The sequence below is a fragment of the Sarcophilus harrisii genome, chromosome 2 (assembly GCF_902635505.1).
Source record: "Sarcophilus harrisii chromosome 2, mSarHar1.11, whole genome shotgun sequence".
In the NCBI taxonomy this organism is placed as follows: Eukaryota; Metazoa; Chordata; class Mammalia; order Dasyuromorphia; family Dasyuridae; genus Sarcophilus; species Sarcophilus harrisii.
The window spans coordinates 5,846,934-5,873,201 of NC_045427.1; the positions used below are offsets into that span (position 1 = coordinate 5,846,934).

Below are 26,268 nucleotides of genomic sequence, written 5' to 3' on the forward strand. Positions count from 1 at the left end.
CGTTCTGGCTCCTCCAACACTTTAGAATCGCCTGGGAGAAGGTGTCCGCTAAGCTCTGATGAGGCGGCCATGTCTGCCTTGGTCCGGATCCTCGGCTTGCCCAGCTGTCCCCGGCACAGATCCCTAGGGCGTTCTACTGCCGACCTCCTGTCCCTTTGTGCTCAGTTGCTCAGTTGTCCATTTGCACCCTCTTCGCACAATGCTTTTTTCTTTTTTTAGAAGTATATGTTAAATTTTTTTAAAATAATAGCCTTTTATTTTCAAAATATATGCAAAGATAGTTTTCCATACTCATCCTTACAAAATCTTGTGTTCTGTCTTTTATCCCTGCCTCCTTCCCACCCTTCCCCTAGAAAACAAGTAATTCAACAATGTGGGTTAAACATGAACAATTCTTTTAAACACATTTCCACACTTCTCTTGCTGCATTAAAAAAATCAGATCGAAAAGGAAAAAAGTGAAAAAGAAAACAAAAAACAACAACAAAAGAAGTGAGAATGCTCTGTTGTGATCCACACTCAGTTCCCACAGTCCTTTCTCTCAATGCCGATGACTCTCTCCATCACAAGATCATTGGAACTGGTCTGAATCACATTACTGATGAAAAGAGCCTCGTCCATCAGAATTGATCAGCATGTAGTCTTCTTGTTGCTGTGTACAGTGTTCTCCTGATCCTGCTCACTTCCCTCAGCATCGCTTCCTGTCAGTCTCTCCAGGCCTTTCTGAAATTCTCCTGCTGCTCATTTCTTATAGAACATCAATTGGAGAATGGCTGAATAAATTGTGGTATATGAATATTATGGAATATGATTGTTCGGTAAGGAAGTCTCTAATCATTAGTGCTTTAGATCATTTTTTCATATGACTAGAAATGGCTTTTAATTTCTTTGTCTGAAAATTGTCTCTTTGTATCCTTTGGCCATTTATCAGTTAGACAATGGTTGTGTTCTTATGAATTTGAGTCAATTACTTAAATATTTTCCTAAATGAGGCCTTTATCAGAGCCCTTGGATGTAAACATTTTTACCCCAGTTTTCTGTTTCCCTTCTAATCTTGGCTGCATTGGTTTTATTTGTACAAAACCTTTTTAATTTAGTATAATCAACATTATCCATTTTGCATCTCATAATGTTCTCTAGTTCTTCTTTGGTCATCAATTTCTTCCTTCTTCACATATCTGAGAGATAGACTATCCTTTGTTCTTCTAATTTGCTTTTTTGTTCTTCATGTCATCAACCCATTTTGATCTTGGTATATGCTGTTAGGTGTGGCTCAATGTGTAGTTTCTGCCATACTAGTTTCCAGTTTTCCCAGCAGCTTTTGTCAAATAGTGAATTCCTATTCCAAAAGTTGGGGTCCTTGGGTTTGACAAACACTAGATTGCTATAGTTTTTGACTATTTTGTCCTGTGAAGCTAACTTATTCTACTGATCAACTAGTGTATTTCTTAGCCAGTACCAAGTGGTTTTTGTAACTGCTGCTTTATAATATAGTTTTAGGTGGGGTATGGCTAGGCCACCTTCATTTGTTTTTTTGTTTTTTTTTCATTAATTCTTTTGAAATTCTTGACCTTTTGTTCTTCTAGATGAATTTTGTTATTATTTTTTCTAGCTCTGTAAAGTCAATGTTTGGCAGTTTGATTTGTATTATTTTAAGTAGAATTGTCATTTTTATTATATTGGGCAAAATAACTCCTAATTATTGCTCTAAGTTCCTCTTCATTGATGGAAAGTTCTCCCTTTTTCATTTTCGATACTAACAATTTGATTTTTTTCTTTCCTTTTATTAATCAAATTAACTAAAGCATCTATTTTTGTTTTTTTTTTCATAAAACCAACTTAGTTTTGTTTATTAATTCAATACTTTTCTCACTTTTAATTTAATTTTTAGAATTTTAAGTTTAGTATTTGATTGGGGATTTTTAATTTTTCTTTTTCTAGCTTTTTTAGTTGCAAGCCTGATTCATTGATCTTCTCTTTCTCTGTTTTATGCAAGTGAGCAGCCTCTAGAGATACAAAATTTGCCCTTCTTACCGCTTTGGCTGCATCCCACAAATCTTAGTATGTCGTCTCATTATTGTCATTCTCTTGGAAGAAATGACCGATTGTTTATAAGGTTGGTTGTTTCACCCCCTCATTCTTTAGGATCAGATTATTTAGTTTCCAATTTTTTTTGTCTGTTTTCCCCGGCCCTTTATTACACGTGTCATTTTCAGTGCAACATGATCTGAACAGGACGCATTTGCTCTTTCCTCTGCTCTATGTGGGAGTTTGAGGGTTTTCTGCCCTAGAACATGGTTGGTTTTGAGCAGGTTCCACATCCTCCCACGGAGCTTTGCTACCATTGGGCGTGAGTCTGAGGGAGGCCCCTGGGCCTGTCCTGCTTCGGGGTCTCCGCCAGCATTCCCCGGCTTCCTCAGTGGCCCCTGTGGCTCTTCCCCCAGGCCCCGGCTCTCAGGGTTCTGCTGTGGTGGGGTCTGGGCTCCGTCCTGGGGACCACGTGGCCCCAGCAGGGCAGGGCTGGCTTCCTGATGGGGACTTGTCCCCTAAGCTTGTGTCCTTTTTCTTAGACACTGGACAGCGCGGGGCCGGCTCTGGGGGTGTCCGCTGGTCAGCTGCTCTGGCCTCGGCCTTTGGCCCGGGGGGCAGGGACCAGCCTTTGGGGGTGGCCGAGGGTTTGTCCTCGTGTCCCCAGGCTCACTTGGGGCGCAGACGGGCGTCCTCCATTGCCTCGGAGGGGCCCCCGAGGGCTCGCTCTCTGCCCATATGAGGTCAGTCGGGCGATGTCGTGTTGCAGCCTCTGCCCCCAGGTGGGGCCGTCCTCTCTCCCTCGTCCCCCCGGCGACCTTGGGACCCCCACCCCCAGCGTTGTTTCCTGGGTGGGTTTCAGGAGCAGCCCCTTTGTGTCGTGGCCTGTATTGGCAGGGCCCCCTCCATCATGGCTGGCTTTCCCTGCCCAGGGCTCGGAGGCCTCCGACAGCCCGGCCTCGGACAGCCTGGCCTCCAACAGCCCGGCCTCTGTTTTTGTGTCGCAGCTTGTCCACGGCAGAGATCGAGGGCCGGGCCCAGGACCTCGGCCTCTTCGAGACCCTGAAGACCGAGCCTGAGCTCTTCCACGAGCGCATGGCCAAGTACGTGTACCCGGGCATCGGAGGCACTGACCACGAGCGGCTGCTCTACTTCTTCAGCCTGCTGGCCGCCTGCGGCTGCCCGGCCTTCGGGAGGCCGGCCCTCGCGCCCGACATCCACGTGCGGCTGCTGAAGAAGCTGAAGGTGGTGGCGGCAGGTGAGGGCCGGGGGCGGCCAGGCCTGTGGCCTCCGCATTTCCCCTCCTCTGGGAAACCCTTAGAAGGAAGAATCCAAAAACAGAAAAAAACCCCGGAGCCAGTCACCCCGTGGGAGTAATCACCCCCGTGCCTTATTCTGGGCCTGTGGGGGCTCTATGCTCCTACCCTTCTGTCCCACGGTGGCCCCTCCCTGATTGCCTGGCCGGCTTCCCTTCCCCCCTCAGGAGTGACCCGCTGCGGCTGAGTGGGAGCTCCCGTGGGCCCCGCCCTGTGCAGGGAGGCCGCCCGTGGCCGCCAGTCTGGGCCCAGGGGCACGTGCTCTGGATGGGGCTGGGGCCTGGTCAGTGGGAGCCAGGGCCCGGTCAGTGGGAGCCGGGGCTGGTCAGTCCGAGTCACTCGCCGCTCCCTCCTCCCGCCAAGGTCTGAATTACAAGAAGCTGACGGACGGGACGGCCCCACCCCTGGAGGCGCTGGAGCCCGTGCTCACCAGCCAAAACATCCTCTCCATCTCCAAGCTGGCTTCACGGATCCCCGAGCCCGACGGCTCCGCACTCTCCCCCAGCTCTCTCTACACCATCTGGCTGCAGAAGCTCTTCTGGAAGGGTGACCCTCAGCTGCTCAGGGAAGCCCCCAGGTCCGTGGCCGACTGGCTCCACGCCTACGACGCCTGCGCCAAGTACTTCGACCGCCTCCACCCGGGCGACCTCCTCGTCGTGCTGGACGCCATGACGTTTTCTCCGAAGGCGCTGACCAAGGTAACCCCACAGATCCCTGGGAAGTCAGGCTCAGGCCGGCCCCGGTGAGGCTCCAGCAGCGTGGTGCTGGTGTTAGGGCCCCCCCAGGGGCTGCGGGTAGGAGAGCTGGGGTCTGCTCCGTGCGCATTCAGCATTGGCTGAGAGAGAAGGGCTGCAAGGCGGGGGGGCAGTTACTGGGGCTCAGCCTGGGGGCAGCCAAGCAGGTGGAGCATTCGTCTCTGGGACCCCCAGCTTCAGGCGGCCAGGCTCTGGAACCCAGAGGGGCGGGGGAAGCAGCTCACATGGTCCCACTTGGAGTGGGCTCCCGGCCTGGCCCGGGGAGGTGTTCGGTTACGTGGGAGGCCCCACGCTGCCATAATGGACAGGCTTCCTGGGCAAGGGCGACTTCAGCCTGGAGGGGGAGGGGAAAGGGGAAGCGGCCAGGAGCCCGGGGGTAGAAGGTGCTACAAGACTGAAGAAGGCAAGGGGCCGGACCAGGGAGGGCTTTGAAGGTTGAGGGTTTTCTCCTTGATCCCGAAGGTGGGAGCAAGTACATGCTGACTGAGGCAGCTCTAGCTCTGGGGAGATCCCTCTGTCAGCTGGGCAGGGAGACCCCCGGCAGTTCCGGGAGTGAAGGACCCCAGGGCCCAGGCGAGAGGGGCTCATGGTCCAGAAGCAGAGACGCGAGGCCTGAGGGACCAGGGGCAGTGGGGGTGTGGAGGAAACATGGGCTTCAGTCCTGACGTTAAGGAGGACAAGAACGGGGGGGGGGAGGGGGCTTCTTCTGGGGGGGGGGGGGAGGTGCCGAGGAGCAGACGAGAGCAGGCCCCCTGGAGGCCCCTGACCCCTCTCCCCCGGAGGCCCCTGACCCCTCTCCCCTGGAGGCCCCTGACCCCCCGCTTTTGTCCCCCCAGCTGACCGTGGATTCCCGCACGGAGATGACCCGGAGGGCCGTCGGCACGGTCAAGCATTTCATCGAGAAGCACAGGAAGAAGCACCCAGAGCGCGATTCCGAGGACCCCACGGCCTCCACCGGCCCCTATGAGGACGCCCTGAGACACCTGGAGCAGTCCCTGGCTCACCTGCAGACGCTCCACCACGGTTTCGTTGCCTCCCTGAGGAGCAGCGAGCTGGTGAGGGCCCTCGGCCCGGCCCCTGCCCCCGGAACGCCCCGGCTCGGATCCGGGCCTTGGCCGCCTGCCCCCTGCCCCGGCCTCAGCCCGAGCCCCCCAGATGGAGGAGGCCACTGCCCTCGGCCGAAACGCTCCGCCTGCTTGGCTGCCCCCAGGCTGAGCCCCAGTAACTGCCCCCCCCCCCCCCCCCCCCCCCCCCCCCCACCTTCGATAGTGACCCTCAGCCAGGACGCCCGCTCCCGAGTCCTGAGGACAGAGGATTCCCGCTGCCGTCATTTGTGTCTGCTCGAGGCTTTGGCCATTAGCCCCCGGGGAAAGGTCGGGATGGAGGCCATAAAGGGGCCGGCCTGGAATGGGGGCATGAGGACCTCAGAGACTTCAGCCTGGAAATCAGCAAAGGGGGGCTCGCCCTGAGACAGGCGGCCGGCCCTTGGGCTCCCAAGGGGTCCCTCAGGGCTGGGCCCCCGTGCTTACCTCCCAATCGGCTCAAGGCCTGCCATATAAATGTTGCTCTTTATGTGGGTGCGCGGTGGGGAGGCAGGGAGGCCCCCTCCCACACGGGCAGTGTCCAGTCCAGGGGGTCTGAGTGAGTGTGTGAACATGGGCAGACGGACGGAGGGAGGGAGGGAGCCTCTCAGTGGGGCCGATTCTCCTCGCTCTGTGTGAGCATCAGGGTACCTGATACCCTCCGGCTCTGTGACCCCCCCGGGTGCCTCAGCTCCCACTGTGCTCATCGGGGGCCAGCCCGCCTTGTGGCCTTTGCTCCTCCCTTGGAGCCCAACAGTTGCCCCCGGGGTGGGGGGCTGCTCACATCCCCTCTGCTTGCCCCCACAGGACGCGCTGCGGCGCTACGCCGACCGCTACGACCTCTCCCGGTCCGAGAGGGCCAAGATTGAGGAGCAGGCCGTCGCCATGTGTCTGGACGGGCAGCCGCTGGCCATGGTGCAGCAGCTGCTGGAGGTGGCCGTCGGCCCCTTGGACCTCACTGCCAGGATGGTCGTCCGCGGAGCGGTCGGGCGTGTGCTGTCTCTGCTGAGGTGAGTCGGGGGCGGGCGCCCAGAGACATGGCGGGTGTGGGCCGGAGCCCACATGGGGCCATGGTCTGTGACCCTGAGCCCAGGGCCCCTGCGCTGCTGCGAGACCTTAGGGGCAGGACCCGGTCACGTGTCGGAGCAGGACTCGCTCCATGTCTGTGGGGCTTGGGGCTGCCTCTGTTCCTGGGCGTGTCCCGGGCTCTGGGAGGGAGGGCCCCTGGCTGCGGCCTCGGGCACGTGAGGGTGACCGCCAGGGCTGGGCTTCCTCAACAGTCGTCCCAGGGCCACTGTGTGTGGGTGAGCCTGGTGCTGCCCCCCAACACGGGAGGGAGGAGGCTCAGCGGGTCCTCTGCGGCCTTTCGGAACATCCTGCCAGGTGCAGAGGCGGGCCCCACCCGCTGGAGAGGCCGGGCCCCTCTATTAGGGCCGGCAGGAAGATCCCGCCCCGGACCCCACAGAGCCAGGTTCCCAGCCCAGCTCCGTGAGGTCCCTGACTACGGACAGCTCCAGGAACACTCATACTAATGGGGGGGGGTGGCGGAGTCAGGAGGCTTCCTGAGGGCTGTGGGGGGGGCAGGGTATGGCCGGTTGGGGCCAAGGCTTGTGATTCTTTGGGGAGGTCCGGGTGGAAGCGGAGGCCCAACCTTTGAACCAAGTGGGTCTTAGCAGGAGAGGAGGCCCAGTCTTGGGCCCGGTGGTCCTTGTGAGAGTGGAGGCCTGGCTTTGCACCAGGTAGTCCTGGTAGGGTTGGAGGCCTGGCCTTGGGCCACTTGGAGGCTGCTCAGATATGGCTCTGGCATGGGAAGAAGGAAGCAACCTCAGTCCATGTGGGGTGGTCCGCTGGGCAGAGCCAGGGCACGAAGCTGCCTCCTCTTTCTGCCACTTCCTTAGGCTCCATCCCCTGGGATTTATGTATTGGAGCCACGGGGGTAAGGGCAGTGCTCAGGGGACATTCTTTGGTGCTGTAGGGGGGGGGGGTCCCGAGTGGGCCAGCCGTGGCCGGGCTCAGGAGGCCCGGTGTGGGTGAGCTTGGGGCTGGGGCAGGGAGCTGCAGCCTTCAATGGGAGGCCGGGCCATCATCTGCTCGCCGTCCAAAGGGAGGCTGCTCTTTGGGGTGTTGGTGCAACTGTCTGAGGAGAAGTGGGACACGAGCTGCAACAACAATGTGCCCTTGAGGGCCTCCTTTGCCTGCTGTAACGGGGCCAGAAGGTTCACAGCGCCAGCTCCTTCTCCTCTGGAGCACTCTTTGTGATTCTCTGCCGCTCCTGAGGAGCTTTGGTGAGAGGCCAGAGCCTCCCTGCCGCAGAGCTGGGAGCGGCGAGTCTTTATTACTCTCATTATAGGCACACACGCCATCGCAGTAAGTTCCTTTCTCCTTTTCTTTCCCTCGGACAGTGGCGGAAGCTCTGACCCACTGGTGCCCGGCGACCCGCTGCAGGTCCTGGAGAGCATCATTTCTTCGGTGCACACAAGTGTGGAGAAAGGGTAAGTGAGACGCCCACCCAGCAGGGCCTTCCCCGAGGCTCACGGGGGTCAGGACCCAGGACAGCGCCCGGGAGGCCTCTGGCCTGGGAATTGAAATGGGGGATAACCATGCTGAGCACTTGGTGCTCTGGCTGGTGCCGGGCAGCCTGTTAGGGACTGGGAATGAGGAACAAGGGGAGCTGCAGCCGGCCAGCTTCCCCGCAAGGCCCCCTTCCCCGCAAGGCCCCCATTTATGCAGATTTCTGTGGGGCTCATTTGTCTTTATTAAGTTACTTTTCTTTTATTCTTAAATCTTTATTCTGCAAAAAATCAGGACCAGCTGGGACACCTTTGCCCCCTCCCATTTGGGTTTTTGGGAAAAACCATCAGTCTGTGTGAGTGTGAGTGTGAGTGTGAGTGTGTGCATGTACCTGTGATTTCAGCAATATGGAGAGCCTCCAGCCTCAAAGCCCCCCCTCCAGCTTGGACATCCCCCCCCTTCCTCCCCAGCAGCTAAGGGCCACTCTTCAGAAATTTCTCCTCTTGGGAGGAGGGAGTTTTAGTAGCTGGGGGCCAGTCTTGGAATCAGGACAAGCTGTGGTGAGGTCCTGGGCAAGCGTCCCACGGCCCAGCACTTGCAATGCCATCCGCTGCCCGCCAAGGTACCGGCCCATCGACAGTATGGCATTATATGGATATGTGTGCTTGCACCCTCCCCCCTAGAGGGAGGTTAAACTGGGATCACTTATGTGGGAGGTCCTCGAGGAGACCAGAGCTCCCACAAATACTCAAGCCAAGTTCTAGAAACGCTCCAGAAGGAAGAAGAGTGAAAAAATCCGCAAAGACAGACAGCGGGAGCCCTCGTGCCGGGAGCCCTCATGCCGGATGCCTGTGGCCCCCTTGTGTCGTCCTAGCATGGAGTCCCCGCTCGTGGCGAACGAGAGACTTGGAACTGGAGGCAACAAGTGAAGGCGATCCAAAGGGGAAGGGAAGCCCGCGAGAGACCCAGGAGAGAGGAACTGGGGCAGACCCAGGGAGAAGAAGGGCCGGTCATGGGGTCTCACGACCAGAAGGGAAACAGGAGACAGAGTCGGCTTCTACGGGAAATCCGAGCTCTCAAGGAAAAGACTGGACACAGACTAAGTCGTTCAGAACAGGAAGTGGAGAATCCTTACATAATAACGGACTCCTCAAAGTAGGAAAGGATCGGACACTTTGCAAGACTATGAGGCAGCGGCTGTGAAGCAGAGAAAATTTTGGTATGATCTAGAATAATTGTGCGTGATCATGCAGGTGGTTGAAGGGCGAGGTGTCAGCCTTTTACGGCATGGAGGACAGTCAAATATTCTTGAATAGACTAGAATAGAATAGAAACCTCGAAATGTAGACACGGCAGCCAAAAGAACCTAGCAAGACGATCAACTTGGAGAATCTGTAAGGAGCGAAATAATGATAGTAACACATTTTAAAAACTAAACATTAATGATCAAGTTGGATTAAAAACACGGCAGCATCAGTTTAATACGAAGAAAACGATAAACATTATAGTACTTGATATTAAAAACAAAAATAATAAAAACTGCGTGATTATGTCAATAGGAACCTAAGAAGGGCTTTGGACAAAATTTAACACTTTTCTGTTAAAAATTCTAAATGCAAAATAATAAATGAGCCTGTCCTTAATATGGTAATCAGTCTAAAAGCAAGAGTTAGCAGGATTAAAGTGGATTAAATGGATGAAAGTGGATTAAAAATGCAAGAAGCCTTTTTAGGAAGGTGAAGGATACAGCGAGGATCCCATAGCTGCTACCGCTGCCGCCGCTGTTGGCTGTAACGGTTCTGGAATATTAGCTAAAGCAGAAATTGAGGAAAAAGTGATTGAGGAAATAAGAGGCGGAGAAGAAACTAAATGTGCTTTTTGCAGATGACATGATTGTTTTCTTAGAGACTTTTAGTGTTTCAACTAAAATAATGGAAACTAATAACTTCAGTAAAACAGCAGAACATGAAGTAAGCTCCCGCCATTTCGGAGAACGAGCGGGCCGGCTGCTTTCCAAGGCACGCAGCAGATGTGAAACTTAATAGAAATAAAGGATTGCTCGCACAACTGGGGTGTATTTCACATGACTGGACTGCGTTAATAGAATCTAGAAATTTAGTGCCCTGCCAAATGATGGGCAGCTGAGTGACCCTGGGCAAGCCACCTCCTCTACTTGTTTCAGTTTCCTCATCTGTAGAATGGGGAGAGTGGGCAGTCCTCTAGTATCTCTAGCCAGGAAGCCCTGCTTTAATGGCAGGTCCAGGAGTGCTCGGGCTGCTGTGCAGGATGGGGCGGCTCTGTCCCATCTACGTGGGGACAGGCCCAGGGGTCCCAGGAGGGGGCGTGAGGGTCAGCCATGGCTCGCTGTAGCTTCATGGGCGTTAAAGGCTGTGAGTGATCAATTGTTGCTCTTGCCATGCAGGGAAAACCTCCTTTCATCCGATGACCTGCTGGAGTGGTTCCGGCCCTTCTGCGCCGACGACACCTTGCCTGTCAAGCCACGGGTCCAGGTCTTGCAGAGCATGGAGCGCTCCTTCCAGCTCTCGGACGAGGACAGAAAGCTCCTGGTCTTCTTCCGCACAGAGGCCATTCTCAAGGCCACCTGGCCCCAGACACAGGTGAGCAGCTCTCCTCCCCTCCCCCTTCCCATCTCCTTCGGCACGCCCCGATTGCCCTGTCTCCCCCTCCCCCCCAACTTTGTCTGTCTGAGCCTCCCTCCCTCCCTGTGCCATTCATACCTCCCCAAAAAACAGTCATATTCCTCCCACACACATTGCGCTTATACAGACGCGCATGTGGGATTTCTTCCAGGGGGTTGCAAGCTCCTTAAAGGCAGGGACTGTTTTCCTTTGGTCTTGATTCTCTTAGTCCTGTTCTCAGCAGGTAGCAGGTGTTTAATAAGTGCTCGTTGAGGGCAGGTGTTTGCTAAATGTTCATTGAGGGATGTAGTAGGTATTTAGTAGGTGCTCGTTGAGATATGCAGCAGGTATTTAATAGGTACATGTTGGGGGTGTAGCAGGTGTTCAATAAGTGTTCATTGAGGGGTGTTGCATGTTTAATAAGTGCTCATTGAGGGGTATAGCAGGTGTTTAATAAGTGCTGGTTGAGGGGCTGGTAGGTAGGTCTGAAGTCCCCAGGGCATGAGCACCTGCTGGGGCCAAGGTGGGGCAGGTGGGAGGTGATGCTGATGGGGCCCGAAGCATCATTGGGTAGGATGCACGTTTCAATCGGGCTCCCCATGGGGGGCTCCTGTGCAGGTCTGGGCTGTTTTGGAGGCGGCCCTCCAGGGCGGCTCCTCGGGCCCGGCCCCGTATTCTAGGAGAGCGCCCCCCGGGCCGGGGCACTGCCCTCTCCGCTGCCTCTTCTCCCGAGCCGTCCCCCCTTCTCTGCCTTCTGGGTCTGGGCCCGATTTCAGGCAATGCAGAGGCTGAAGGCGGCTTCGTAACGAGCCCAGATAAGGGGAGGTTATGACGTGGCCAAGCCCAGGGACCCGAGAACGGGGGTCGCCGCCTCCGTGGGCCAGGAAATCCTCTCAGCCAGACTTTGCATATATTGGAGGGACTTCTTCTTTAATTACACTCTCGGGGGGCTGGAAGAAGAGCCCCTCAGTGAGGTGCTGGGAGCATGGCCAGAGCCCACCGATATTATTGAGGTGCCGGGAGCGTGGCCAGACCCCAGCCAGTGTGGGGACAGGGCGGTGGGCAGTGGGTCCCCCCGGGGCCCAGGCGGGCACTGCCCACCTCCCTGGCAGCCAGTGTGACAGCGGCCCCTGCAGGGGCTCCCTTGTTAAAATGTGAGGAGCCGGGCCTCAGGGGCCTGGGGGGGGGGGGGGGCGGCTCAGGCCGCACTGATCCCTGCGGGGGCTTATCTCAGAGGCTCAGGTTTTGTAATTTTCTGCTTAACTGGTGCGTGAAGAACAGGGGTCAGAATCCAGCTGTTTCCTCTAAAAATTGCTGGGCTCCAACGCCGCGAGCGCTTTCCTTCTGCGTGGCCGCACGGAGGGCACCGGGGCTTCGCCATGTCCCCTTGCCACCCGACTATATCTGCACCCGGGCTGTGACCGATGCCATCGGCTCCTGGCAGAAGCAGCCCCGGGGGGCTCGGCCGAGCGTTGGGGCCGCTCTTTGTCTCTGGGTCGCGGGGGGAGAGGCACAGACTGGGCGCTGTTCCCCCCCCTACCCCCGTGTCCTGAGGTCTCCCCTGCGTCTGACACTCCCAGATCCGGGGGCCCTTCCCGGCCCACCCTCAGTCGCCATGGACACGGGACGCGGGGCCCGCTGGGCTTGGGGAGGAGCTCCCTGAGCCAGGATGGTTGCTCGGGGTCTCACAAACACTGAACAAGATGGCGAAGTCCCGGGGGCCCCCAGAAGAAGCAGGGAGGGGGAGGGGCCCTTCTCACCCCCTTCTCCAGTTCTGGCGTTCCGGCTGTGCCAGGGTTGCCACACGCGGGCGAAATGAGGAGCTTTTCCCAGAGGAGTGCGGGCACAAAGCGGCGGCTTTGCAAGGGTTCAGCGAGCTCTGGGGCAGGGCAGTGCCCTTGGCCCGCTGGGAGCTTGTCGATGGGAGGCATGAACACGGGTGGGTGCAGAGGGTAGGCCCCAGGCTGAGCCTGGAGGGGGCTGCTCCCCGGCCCGGGCTCCTCCACAGGCCCCCTCCCCACTGGTCCCCCCACCCCCCGCGCTCACGGCCGTCTCCCCCACAGGTCTCCGTCGCTGACATTGAGAATGAGCAGGGACGTTCCTCCCTCTTCTTGGGCCTCCTGGAGGCCAGTCACGAGCGCGTGGAATTTCAGCACCTGGCCTTGCTCCTGCAGGCCTGGCCCCCCATGAAGAGCCTGGACCAGTGAGTATGGGGGCCCCTCCTTTAACTGTGAGGGAAACTGAGGCCCAGGAAGGGGCGCCCCTGGGTCTTGTGCCCTCCTCCCTCTGCCCAGGATAAAGAGCTGATTGTGTGTGGTGGAGGTGCAGAAGGAGGGAGGGTCCTGAAGCCCCCTCTGAAGGGGAGTGGGCAGGGGGTGGGCTCTGGAACCCTTGGCACAGGAGAGGGCTCCTTCTCAGGGGGGCCTGGGGTCATGTGGATGGGGCTCCCCCCAGTGAGAGCTGCTTGTCCAGCAGAGGCTGGTGGCTTGTGGGGCGGCCCAGGGGCTTCCAGGATAGATGTGGGGGCCGCGGGGACCACGTGCTCTCGGAGATCCCGCCCAGGGCTGAGGCTCTGGGATCTGCCCTGCTGCCCAGCCCTTCCTGCCCAACCCTCCCACCCTCCCTGCCCTCCATGCCCTGCCCACCCTCCCTGCCCTTCCCCGGAGCTGTTTTGGGCAGGCTTGCCCTTGCCAGGTGGGAGGCGGGTCTTGGGTGGTGCTTGGAGAGCCTGAGGCCCTATGATGGGGGCCCCTCTGCAGGGAAGTGGGGGCCTGGCCCAGAGCCCTCGGGGCGGAGCCGTGTGCCTGCTGGGGGGGGCATCCACCCCTTGGGCCCTGCCCCGTGCCCACGCCCTGCCCGCCTTTCCCCCCATCCAGGAGTGGCCAGGACCACGGTCCCTGGGTGAAGCTGGCGGCCGTGATGCTGTCCCGGTGCACGTCGGAGAACAAGGAGGCGCTGGGCCAGGACGTGCTGGCACTCTGCCGCTCTCTGTACCACACCCCGCAGATGCTCCCACTGGAGGTGAGTGCCCATGAGCCCCCCAGAGACTCCCTAGAGCCCGACTTGGCATCAGCCCCCACCTCCCCTGTCACCCCCTGGCACCTGCACTTGGAGGAGCCTGAACTCTGGAACCTCCAGCCCTAGGACCTGGCTTAGAGCGCGCCGTAGCCGCCCTTCACTGCCCTCTCTGTGCCTCCTCGTAGTGACTGTGCAAGGGGCGCGCGCGGGGCCGTGGACCATGTGAGCGAGGGGCTGGCGGGACCAAGGAAGGGGCGGGAAAGCTGGGGCAGGGGCCGCCCAAAGGCCGGGCTGTCAGCTCCCCTGGTGCCTCAGAGCAGGACCCGGGAGAGGAGGCCCTCAGCCCCACTCAGGAGCGGTCTCCTGAGACTTGGATCTGTCCCAGCAAAGGCCTGGAGCCCCTTGGGAAGCCTGGGGAGCCCCCGCTCAGAGGCCCTGAAGGGGGGGGGTTGGGGCATGGCAGCAGCCGGGAGACGCCGCTTCTGGGGCTTGTGTGTCTGGTCCTGAGGCAGAGTTACAAACGAGTACGAGACGTGACCCCCGGGCACGGAGACAAGGTGCCCGAAAGGGACAGGAGCCGAAGGCAGAGGAGCCAGCGGGCGAGCGCGGCCTTCCCTGTGCTGGGCACGAGACCCTGGGGCCTCTCGGGGGGGTCCGTCTGGCCTTTGGGGGCGAGGGATGCTTGTGGCCGGGAACAGTGAAGATGCTCATGGAGGAGCCCCCACAGGGGTCAGCATGGCGAGGACCCGAGGGGCCCGGAGAGAGGAAGGAGCCCAGGACCATCCCTGGCATAGGAAGAGGGAATGGAGGAGGGTAGGAGCATCCCTCGTGCCCCCAGCATGACGCCATCCGTCAGGCTTGTTAGGCCTCAAGGAGGCCCCACGAGGCCCAGAGCCGAGAAGACCTAGGCTTGAGTCACCACAAACTTGGGCTGAACAAGAAACGGCTCCTGCGCTGAGACGTGGGAATCGGGACCAAAACCACCGGAAGCCTTTGTGGAAGCCAGGGCAGACGTGGGGGCCTCCGTTGCCCTGGTGGCCGTGTTCCCCCAGCAGAGAGAGTGCCCTTCATTCCCTGGCGGGTTTTGTGCCCCATCAGTCTGACCAACAAAGCACCGCGTTGTGAAATATCGTGACGGTGACAGTGCACCTGGAGGAGCAGAGGAGAAGGTCCGGCCTCATAAGAGGGCCGCAGGAGGCCGCCCGGCCCCGGCCTCAGACCTTAGCGCAAAGCAGTCAGCCCCGCGGTGTTTGGTGCCGGCTGTCGGGGGAAAGCTCTTCTCGGGGGAACAGAGCAGCAAAACGGGCCCAGGGACAAGTGAATGTGCAAACCCCAGAATACCACCTACGGCCACTGCCAAGAGATGATCGAAAACTGAAGGGCAGCTGGAAGTCCAAGGTCTCAGGAAACTCCCAATGGAGAGAAATTGAAGCTCAGGGAGGGCAGAGGCTTCCTCATCTTCACCTGGTCCCGCCACTCGCAGCGTGGCCCAGCCCCTCTCCTGCTACGACATGCCTGGGTACGTGGTGCACATTTCGGCAGAGCAGCTGATGGCCGTCGGGGCTCCTCGGACCCCTGCGCCCTCTGTGGCCTGCTCAGCGCCGGTGAGATCGGAGGCCTCAGAACCAGGCTTGTGGCAGGCGGCTCCATGGGCTGCTCACCGAGCACCTCCAAATCCCTAGGAACAGGGTTTAGAGCAATTACTCTGACATGAAGGCTGCCAACGGGGGCTGGAGCAGCTCCGTCTTTGCCTGAGGGAAAACCCCTGTTGTGGGCCCCGAGTCCGAGCGATCCCATCACTCCTTTCTTCTTTTAGAGCAGAGAAAGAATGAAAATTATTTAGTTGTCAGAGGAAAGAAGGAAGAAAGGGAGAGAGGGAGGGAGGAAGGAAGGAAGGAAATGAAAGCAATTAAAAGAAAGAAGGAAACCACAAAATGCTCGGAAGAGAGCAGAAGGAAGTTCAGATATTTGTGCTCTTTTGAATTCCATCTCTCCTTAACAACCAGTGTCCGTGTTTGAAGAGTCGGCGCTGTTCTTTGTATCCAGAGCATCTGCATCCGTCAAGGGGGTCATCAGTGCTAGAAAGGAGCTTCAGGAAGACGGCAGCAAGCAGGTCTGATAGTGGGGTGGGCAGTGGCAACGCTCAGGCTGGGCCTGACTCAGGCCTGACAGCCAGTGGCTGTCCTGGGGGCCCAGAGAAGGGCCGGGGCTGGACCGGGGCGGTCCGATTGCAGAGAGCAGCCCGGGCAGTTGGTATCTTGCTTCTGCTTTCTCTGCTGAGGAGAATGACCTTCCCACTGGAAGTGAGAGAACGTTAATGGCTGGCCGGGAATCTGAGCACAATGAGCAGCAGAATGCCGGGCTGCCCTCGGTGTCTTGGAACCTCCTGGTCCAAATGGGCTCAGAGCCAGCAGCGGAGTCACTGTCAGTGACATCCAAAAGCTCATGGAACTGGGGGAGAAACTCCCACAGGAGGGGAGAAGGGCCGGCATCCTGGTTTTACAACTAGAGTGAGCAGAGTCTGTGCGTTACAGGCCAGTGAGCCTGACCTGGGCTGAGGAGATGCTCTTGAACCCCGAGGCGAGGAAGAGGGGATTTCAAAGATAGCCTGGCTTCTCCCACAGCCAGGCCTGGAACAGTGAAGGCCCTGATAGTGAGGGCAGGACCATAGAGCTGCCGCCACAATGGGGAGTACTGGGGGTGGGGAGGGAGAGCTGCAGCCTGGGCAGAGCTCCCTGCCCCCATGGGAGGAGAAGGGCCCCTCCTGGGAGTTGGCTCAGGCTGCCAAGGCTTCCCCCTGCCCAGGCAGATGGCACGGCTCCTGTGGTAGTGCCCGCCATCCTCCTTCCTTTGCACCGCCGGGCAAGGTGGGAGCGTAACCTGGTTCTCGGTCCCATTTGCATCTGCTTTCTCAGCTTGATACGCAGGCAATAGGGAGGACCCCAGAAGGAGAGCTCAGGTAGAGCGGGAGTCTCATTAGCTTTTTATTGGTGGGTGTCACATAAGTGGGTGCTGAACAGATGGGGAAGGTGCCAGAAACCAAGATGTCAGGGGGTGAGGGCCTGGTCTGGAACCAGATGGAGCCCCTGGTGCCTGGAGGGGCGGGAAGTAGAGAGGAAAGAGCACTTCTGACATGGATGGGGATTTTTAAAATAAAATTCTGGTTTTTTTAGTCAGCAAAATTCTGCCTTACTCCTTTTAATCCCTACTTGAGAAACAAAATCTCTTCCAGTTAAAAAGCTCTACACTTGTGCAAAACAAATCCCGACATAGGTCATGTTATAAAACAACCTCAGCCCGAGCCATCTGAGCCTCCCTTTTCTCTCGGGGGGCAGCCGGTGTGCTTCCTCTGAGCCTTCGGAGCCGGCCTTACGCCCATCGGAGTTCCCGAGCTGCGCACATTGTTTGTCTGTGGTGCTGCTGTTGAATAAATTGCTCTGTTCTCTCATCTTCTGGGTTTTCTGGCAAACCTCTGTTCAGAGGTGGGCTCTGAAGGCCTTTATTTCCTTAAATGCCCATTTCCCTGTCAGATTGGGTTCGGCTCTGCCAGGCCAGCTCTTCTTGGTTGGTTGCCCTGTGAAATGCCCCTTTCCAAGCTCCCCGCTCCTTTCTGGTGGTGGCTGCCAAATCCTGAGTGATTCCGACAGGGGCTTCCTTTCTGGCTGCCTGTGGTGTCTTTTCTTTGACTTGGAAGCTTTGGATTCTGACTTTAACTTGCATTGACTTTGGTTTTCACATGAGGTTTTCTTTTGGGAAGAACCCGGCACCTGCTTTGATCACTGGGAAGCCTTCTGACTTCTTGAAGTGTGATGTATTAGCTCTTTATTTCATGGCTTTCACTTTTCCGGTGATTCTTAACTCACCTTTGTCAGTCTATTCTCCATGCCAGCGGTTTTTGATATGACATAACCTTATGTTTTATTCAGTTTTCAGTCTTTTGACTTTTTAAAAACATTTCTTGACTGGTGGGATCCCCAGCTTTGGGGGATCTTTGATCCATTCTGATTTTTAGGAAGTTACTTTCTTGGGTAAAATTTTATACCACTTGTGTCACTCTGTTAATTCTCTTTACATTTTTTTTTTTTTTGGTATAGCTGTAATCTCACTCTTTTTTTTCCTTTCAGTGCTCTTATTTGGTTTTTTGTTTTTATTTATTATTATTATTTTGCTGAGGCAATTGGGGTTAAGTGACTTGCTCAGGGTCACACAGCCAGGAAGCATTGAGTGTCTGAGTTCAAATTTGAACTCAGGTCCTCCTGACTTTGGGGCTAATGCTCTATCCACTGCACCACCTCGCTGCCCCTCTCATTTGATTTTTTAAAAATAAATTTTAAGCTTTGTTAAAAATTTAATTCTCCAGCTTCTTCTCATCCAGGAATTCTATTGGAACTTGCGCCAGGCTACATTGTTCTTTGAGGTTTTGTGTGCGGATGTTTTGTGACTCGAGTGTTGCTGTTACCACGGTAGTGTTCCTCTGGCATGGTGGGAGTTTCTGATTTGCTCATTGTTGCAACCTGCTTCCTGACTTTGGACTCCGGTTAGGGCTGTACCCTCCCAGATGGACTATCTCAGTGCGATCTCAGCCTGTCCTTCCAAAGCCTCTCCGGCTTCATCTCACCTTCTGTGGAGATCTGGTGTCTCCCGCTCCCTGGTGACCTCTTATACCAAGTTGTTCTCAGAGCGTCTCCCCCATGGGACGTGAGCTTTCTGAAGGCAGCGAAGGCTTTTACCTTTCTTTTGGTACAGGACCAGGCATATAATAAGTGTTTAATAGATGCTTGTTGACTGACTATGTGCTCCCATCGTTATAGGTTTTTCTCCCACTCCTCTTGCGAGCCAGATTGTGTAAATGTCATATTTCCCGAGCAGGACACTGAGGCTCAGTTAGGGAAGGCGACTTGTACAGGCCTGTGTGGAACTGGATCCTGCCCTCTCCCCGGGGAGTGGGCGTGAGTGCGAATCACCTAGCCGAGGCCATTCTGCGCCCAGCCTATCCCAGCATGCTTTACCGGACAGCTCGTCCACGGCCAAATTGTGTCCAAACCCTGTAGTTTGCCCTCTAACCACAGGGCGGGTCTGGTGGTGGGGAGCGCGCCCTGGGCATAAGGTCCCGGTGACCTGAGATTTCTCCGGCATTCAGGGCTCACTGGGTGTCTAACCTTGGGCCACCGTTAGCTTGGCGCGGGCGCTGGGAGCCAGATGTGGCAGCGAGGGACCTGTGCCGAGGGGTTCAGAGTCTATTTCAGGCAAATGCAGTGATTTCTGCAGATACTGTGGGAACCGTTTGCCTTTGGTTCCAGGTTAAGTGTGTTAGCTGGTTAATGCTCGCCTCAGTGGTGCCACCAGATGAACCCTCAGGGGGTAGGAGTCGCCTCCGCTCTCCCTCTCTGTCTTACAGGGGATATTGGGTGGGGGGGTCATCGCCTTAGATTGAGTCTGACTGGCACCTGCTTCCTCCGGTGCCCCCGAGTCTCACAGCAGGCTTTCTGCTTCTGATTTCAGTGTGTGAAGGAGCTAGCTTTGCTGTTGCTCAACCAGAACCTCCTGCTCCCAGCCCTGAAGCTGCTGCTGGAAAGCCAGGACGCAGACCTGCAAGCCCTGGCCCTGGAGCAGATCGCAGCCGTGGCCCAGGTAGGTACTGACCCTCCCCTCCCCCCATCTCTCCTGGAGCATCCCTGCAGAGATTTCTGAACCTCACAGCCTCAGGTAATTAGAACATCCGGCTCCTGTGCCTCAGCGTGTCAGCCATGGCACCCCGGCGCCCTCCCAGAGCCCGTGGCGTCCCAGCACTCTTCTGGAGCCCATGGCACCCCGGCGCCCTCTTGGAACCTGTGGCACCCTGGCACCCTCCCGGAGCCTGCTGCGTCCTGGCACCTTCCCGGAACCCATGGCACACCAGCGCCCTCCTGGAGCCACAGAGACATTTGGGGAAGATGGAGAGGGACAGAGAAGCCAGACTTAGGAGCATGGCAGCTTATGTGATTGGAGCCATGGCCACCTGTTGTCTGCTCTGCTCTGTCTCGTTTTCCCAGTAATTGAAGCTGAAGAAATGGCTTTGAAAGGAGATAGGGCAGTGAGTCTGCTCACCAGGCCAGCCTCTGCCTCTGGGGACAGAGGTTGTTGGCTGTAGCCGAAGCCTCGGAATAAATAGCTGCTGTTCAGTTGGGGAGAGGGCTGTTTAATGGAGACCAGCAAGCACACGGATCATGGGGGAGGTTCCCAGCTCGGCCAGAGCCCATCAGTCTGTCATGAATGGCTCCCGGGCCTGTATTCCCCGATCCTGAAGGAGGATGGCAAGAGATGCTCCTCTCGGGCCTTCTTTGGCGCCAGGTCACAGACTTTCCAGACCTGGTGGGGAGAGGGAGACAAAGGAAGAGACCACCGGTCACACATTGGGCCTGGGGCCTGCCATTGTCCATAGGGAGGGTGACCCCCCATCCTTCTGCCCCCCCCGAAAACGAGATGGCCCATCCCAGCCTCTAGGATAGAAGACCCCAGGGGCTCCATGGAAGAGGCTTGGGATGGCCCATCCCTGAGCCAGAGGCCTTGTGGGGTATGTGGCCCAGTCTTCCTCAGCTTTGGATGGAAGCTCTTCAGGACGTCCCTTCTGCCTCTGAGCAATAAAGAGAAAGAAAGGGAAAGAAAGGGAATGAGGATTGATGTTGTGCCTACTTCATGCCCAGGCACTGTGCTAAGTGCCTTTGAACAGCTGGTATCATCCGGCCCTCACAACAGCCTTGGGAAGCAGGTGCGCTTATGATCCTCATGGTGGAGATGAGAAAACGGAGGCAAAAGTGACTTGCCCAAGTGTCTGAGGCTGGATTTGAACTCGTCTTTCTCACTTCAAGTTTAACGCTCTGTCCACTGCATTTCTTATTATGGTCAATCAAGCATTTATTGAGCACTTAGTGTATGCCAAACTTATTAACACTGAAGACACACAACAAGAAAAAACCCGAGTCCTCGCCCTCAGGGAGCTGCAGTTCTCATGGGACTGAGGGCCAACTACTAAAGACTCCAGAGCTGCCCAGAGGGAAAGCACGAGCTGCCGGGGGTCCTGTAGGACTCGGGGATACTAAGGGGGGGGAGCTCTCCTGGCATGGGATGCACTCCTTTCACATCCGACCATCGCCACGGTGCCGCCGTTACTGTGCCCAGTGCCTCCCCGTTCTCCTCTCCTCTCTTCATGGCTGCTCCTGTGGGCTGTGTTGTGTTTTTCTGAAAGCAGCCCTCATCTTTTACACAATAATACTCATCACAGTCATACAGCCCGTCTTGTTCAGCCATTTCCCAGCTAATGGATGTCCCCTCAATTTCCAATTCTTTGCTCCTACAAACGTTTTTAGGCAGAGCTCCTTTTCCTTTTGGGATACTGGCAGTGGCTCAGTTTGATCGGCCTTTGGGAAAAGTTCCAAATTATTCTCCAGTATAGAGTAGTTCACAATTCTACCAACAGTTTATTAGTGTATCTATCCCCTTCATCTCCTAGAATTTGTCATTTCTGTCGGTGTGAGATAGTTCTTTAGAGTCTTTTTAATTTGAATTTCTTCATTTACTGGTGAGTTAGAACATTTATTTTTAATATGCCTCTAGATAACTTTGATTCCTTCTTCTAAAAACTGCCTGTTTGTATTCTTTGATCATTTATAAATTGGGGAATGGTTCTTATTTTTATAAATTTGACTCAGTATATAGTTGAAAAATGGGTCCATTATTGGAGAAATGGGCTGTGAAATTTTTTGCTATTACTTTATTGTCCATGGTACCTTTTAACCCCTGATTCTCTCTTTCAATTAGGTCTGTTTTTTGCCTCTGCTTTGTCTGACATCCTGATCGCTACTCCTGCCTTTTTCACTTTGACTGAAGCATATTAGTCTCTGCTCCAGCCCTTTATTTTAATTCTGTGTGTCATTGTGTTTCGTATGTCTCTTGTAAACACCGTATTTTTGGATTCTGGTTTCTAATCCATTCCCCAATCCACTTTTGTTTTTAAGGAGAGATTATTCCCTTTACATTTACAATTATTACTATGCGTTTTCCTTTATCTTATTTTCTTTGGTTTTTCTCTAAAAATTGTTTTGTTTCTAACTACTACCTTCCCTCCATGCAACCTCTCCTCTTTTTAAGATATAACTCTGTGTGTGTGTGTATTCTTCCCTTTCTGAATCAATTATGATGAACATTGTCCCCCCATTTCCCCTCCACTGTATAAGCTCTTCCTTGTGTGCCTCTGTTATATGAGAACATTTCCCCCTTTGTACTTCTCTCTTCTTTTGGTACATGTCCTCTGTCCATGTAAACTCTATTCAACTCCTCTAATAATGATAAATTTCCTAGGAGTTACATGTTTATAGGAATGCAAAAGTTAAACTTTATTGAGTCCTTTATGATTTTGTTTTGTTGTTTCTTGATGTCTCATGGAGACATTAGCTTCCACTTGCCCAAATCTCATTTTTAAGGGATCATTTTCTTCAGTGAGCTTCCTTATTTCTTTTTCCACATGGTCAGGTCTGCTTTTTAAAGAATTATTTTCATCAGTAAATTTGCATACCTCTTCCATTTGGCAAATTTCATTTTTAAGCTGTTATTTTCTATGCCTCTTTTACCAAGTTGTTAATTCTCTTTTCATAATTGTATTATATCACTTTCATTTTGTTTTTCCTCTGCTACTCTTATCTCTTTTTTAACTCTTCTTGGGATTCTTGGGACTTGGGTCTACTTAGCATTTTTTTTTTTTTGAGGCTTTGCTTATTACTATTTTTACACTGTTCTATTCTTAGGAGTTTATGTTTTGGTCTTCCTTATCAAAGCAATCATAGTAGTTTCTTTGCTGTCAGGTGTTTAGTTGTTGTTTATTTCTTAGTTTTGTTTTTGCTATTTCCTCATTTCTCCAACCTGTTTCTTGGCTTTGCATTTTATATTAAAGTTAGGTTCTGCTCATCTGGGAGAGGGGATGTACTTTTCAGGCTGCTGTTCTCTGAGTTAGTGTGGGGTTTGGGGGCTTTTAAGGGGGGTGATCCAGGGAGGGGAGGGTCCTCCTGGTCTATGCTTTATTTTTCACTCGGGCAGGACCTCTGTCTGTACTTTGCTTAAGAACTGCACCCCAGGCCCTTACTTCTTTGTGCCTCCCCCCCTCCCCCCAGCATTTCTCTCCATGCTGGGACTACCCCCCCGAGCTGCCAGTCAGGGCATCCGGTGTCAGCCACGGGCCCCCTGTGACTGTCTGCCCCCTCACTGTTTCTGCTTTTGTGGCCACGCGCTCCGGCCTCCAGATTTCGGCCTTGGGCTGAGCTTGCTTAGGCTTGGAAAAGTGCCTCTCTCCGCTGCTCCGGAGCTTGACTTGAGATTATTTTAAAGTCATTTGGAAGGGAACTTCCTGAGCCTCCGGCTGCCTCGGAGCCACCCTTAACTGTCTCTTTTTTTCTTGAAGGTGGATGACTCCAGCTGTGACCCTGAACTCCTCTCCCTGCTCCTGGACGCCAAGCTGGCGGTGAGATGCATTTCCACTCCCTTTTATCGGCCCCTCGTCGACCACCTCTTGGCCCACCAGAGAGACGGTCCCTGGTCCGTGGATGAGACGGCGCGTCAGCTGCGGGAGGCCGGCCACAGCGTGGAGGCTGGCTCGCTGCTGCTGGCCTCGCGGGGGGTCTACAGCGCTCTTCGCACCTTCAGCGCCGCCCTCGGCGCTGCCCGGGACTGGATATGAAGCCTTCCCTCGAGCCGCTGCGTCCAATGGAGCACTTCTCTGCGAGAGAAACCCTGTGGCCAGAAACTGTGCGGTCCTTTTCCTTGCCTTGTCCCCGTCCTCCCCAAGCCCTGCAAATAAAGCTGGACATCCCCAGTGAGCTGGGATGGTCGCCGGTGCCCATTTCTTTCTCTCCTGGAACGTAGCCCGTCCTTCCTCGGCCTGTGCAGGAGGGCCGGACCTTCTCCTGACTTAATGTTCCTGCCTCTCCACTGCCCACATTCCTGACCATGCTGGGCTCATTCATCTGCCGACCAGTGGGATTCTTAGTTCCATGTTTGCTTTTATTCTTTTTATTGCCTGCATATATTAATAGCACATCAGACCTATTATGTGCAGAGATTTCCTCCTATTCTACTCCCCGCAAAAGCTTTTCAATTTCATGGAGTCAAAATGCTGAGTGTATTTATTAATTTATTTAGCTAGTTATTTATTTGCAATTGCTTCTCTTGCTCTTTGGTAAAGATTCCCCCCAGCCCTAGCTTTGGAAAGTGCCTTATACGACTCCCTCTTTTCCAGCTGTCTAACTTTTAATATTTTGTATTTCTGTTTGGATATATTGTGGAACATGGTATGAGACGATGCCCTAACTCCGATATTAGTGCTTTGCTAGCAATTCTTCTCAAATTGTTACATCTCCCGGAGGATCTTGGGACCAGCCTGAGTCCTTGGTCTTAGTGCAGGAGGCGGGAGAGCCACCGGGATGGTCAAAGATAGAATGCCCCTCTTCCAGGCCTTCTTAGCCCTTATATACCTTCTTATAATTACATCATTACAGCATTCTGAGCATGTGTGAACTAGAGAACCATGACATCACCATGCTCAGTGCTACGTATATGGGAACTAGAGAACCATCATCTCATCAATTCCACTGAGTTGACACCTTGTTTCAAGTAGACTTCTCCAGAGTTCCGGCCCTCTGCATCTTCCCAAGTAAATTATATTTTGGGATTCATTGAGTTCCGTTACTTCTGGTTCTTGTGCAGTGCCTTGGATTGATCTACTCTGCTTTTTCACCCGCTCCAGACAGTCCCGATGCCGGCTGTCTTATGGAATACCTTGACATTTGCAGAAGCTTTTCCATTTCTTCCCCGCCATTGTTTGTCTTGACAGTTTAGAAGTTTTTGTTCCTCCAAGTAAGGTTTGCTGTTGTTTTATCTACCCCTTTACGCAAAATATTCTCTTGACAGTCTGGGGGGTATAGTACTGTATCTGCAAATTAAGTGAAGTTCTGTCACTCATTATTTTGGCAAGGCCCGTCCATGAGTACTCCATTTTTCCCTCTAGGGATTTACAGTGGTCTTTACTCCTCTAAAGGGCATGTTATAATTTTGTGATGATTTATGTGAATAATATACATATATGTATGTATGGGTGTGTATATGTGTATATAGAAACATTTATGTATACACACATACATATACATATATATTCTCAGTGAGGGAGAGAAAAATTGATGGTCTATGCTTTCTAGAGCCCCCATGCTGGGGTGCCAAAATATACCATCCGGACTAGCTCTCTGGGGGACCTCGGGACCAGCCTGAGACCTTTGGTCGGAGTCCGTTTATTTCAAGTTCTCTCAGCCTTAAATACCTTGGTGCCATTACATCACCACAGCACACTGGGCATGTGCTAACTCGAGTATGATTACATCACTACAGAACACTGGGCATGTGCTAACTAGCACCCTGCTGTTATTGTGTAATTGCCTCTTTTACTGCAAGTATCTCTGCTTCCAGTAGAACACAGGTTGTCGTTCCCCCTGTTTTCTCAGGAAGGTCGAGAGCCCTTAGGGGAGATGAGAGCCGAACCAGGCATTGTCAGCAGGTTCCCTCTGGGCTGAAGAGTCTTATACCTTACCCAGAGTTCCCCCACTGTCTGGGGCTCTCTACAGGTCCAGACAGTTCATGCAGTTTGTAGTTATTCTGAGTGAGATCCTCTTTCTCTTCCCCCATTGCAGTTGTTATTTTTCACAGATGAACGAGCTAAAGGTGAGAAAAGTGAAGGGCTTAGCCGTGGTCACACCACTGTCCAGTGTTTGGGGTGGGATTTGGACTTGGTTCAGCAGGACTTGTTGGACTCTCCCCACTCCCTGATGCTGTGGCCAGATGGCGGCAGCTGCGTTTTAGGGATAGAAACAAGATCTGGATCAGCCCTAAGTCACAGGGTAGTCAGGCCTGGGCTCCTCTGAGGCAGGGCGCTGTCCATGGTGCTGGGCTGGCTTTTCTGCCTCCGGGCTCTTTGTCTCAGGACTCCAGCACCTCCCAGGCCCTTCAGCACAGGGAATTGGGGCGGTGAATGCTCTGGGACTGGGGGGATCTTGTTTTTGGGGTGACCAGCGAGGTGAGGGGAAGCCCTGGTGGCTCTGGGACACTGGAGAGGCATCGGCCAGCAAGCATTTATTGTGCACCGGCTCTGTGCCCGGTCCTGGGCTTGGCGCTGAGGTCAGAAAGCCCAAACTGAACCAGTTCTGCCCTCGAGGAGCTTCCATTCCAGGGAAGAGTCGCCCAGGGGGAGTCCCTGCTGTCTTTTCCTCTCCAGGTTTCTGCCGTCAGCTACACAGCCAGGGTGGGGGGGTGGTCTTTGGACAGATAACCCTTAGACATACTTTGACTCATACATGAGTTCCTCCTGCCTCCCTCCTTCCAGGACACCCACCCCAGACCCCTTTGTACCTCTCTGTGGGAGATCTGTCCATGGTACTTACCAATGCTCAGGAGGTGCCTTCATTTCTGGGCTGCCCAGGGGCTCTCTCTAACCCCTCATTTGGGATGTTTGACCCTAGGAGGCCACAGGAAAGCTCCGGACTATGGACAGGTCTCGTTTTTCCTCCTCTGTGAGATGGGTAGAGGGGAAACGGCTGAGCCTTGAGATCCCTCTTGGCTCCTGTGACCTTTTCCAGCTAAAGATTTCCTTGACCTTGTTCCTGACGCCACCAGGCCAGCACTAGAACCCTTTGGTTCTCTGTGATTAGTTCCTTGGCTCCGCCAGTGTCCCAAGGACTGCAACCCCGGAGCATTGTGGGGAAGAAGCTGGGCTCCCACTGATGGGCTGTAGTTCACAGCTGGCTAACTCTGACCAGCCCAGCTCCTCCTGTTTGAATTCTGGGCCAGATCTTAAAAGATTTAAAAACATTTCTCCCTGGGCTGAATGGACGCTCCTTGAGGGCAGAGCC

General features: G+C 54.6%; 1 protein-coding gene across 1 annotated transcript in view; it reads left to right on the forward strand.

Annotated features, from left to right (window-relative positions):
• NBAS (NBAS subunit of NRZ tethering complex) overlaps positions 1 to 23,487 on the forward strand; it is a 99,012-nt gene extending 75,525 nt beyond the window's left edge. Inside the window, 10 exon segments of the mRNA XM_031949614.1 lie at positions 3,035 to 3,285; positions 3,707 to 4,041; positions 4,935 to 5,153; positions 5,988 to 6,190; positions 7,583 to 7,672; positions 10,114 to 10,309; positions 12,394 to 12,533; positions 13,207 to 13,351; positions 18,851 to 18,979; positions 22,779 to 23,487. Coding sequence (XP_031805474.1) covers positions 3,035 to 3,285; positions 3,707 to 4,041; positions 4,935 to 5,153; positions 5,988 to 6,190; positions 7,583 to 7,672; positions 10,114 to 10,309; positions 12,394 to 12,533; positions 13,207 to 13,351; positions 18,851 to 18,979; positions 22,779 to 23,054 — 1,984 coding nt within the window. The 3' untranslated portion in view covers positions 23,055 to 23,487.
• Positions 23,488 to 26,268: the final 2,781 nt, after the last annotated feature.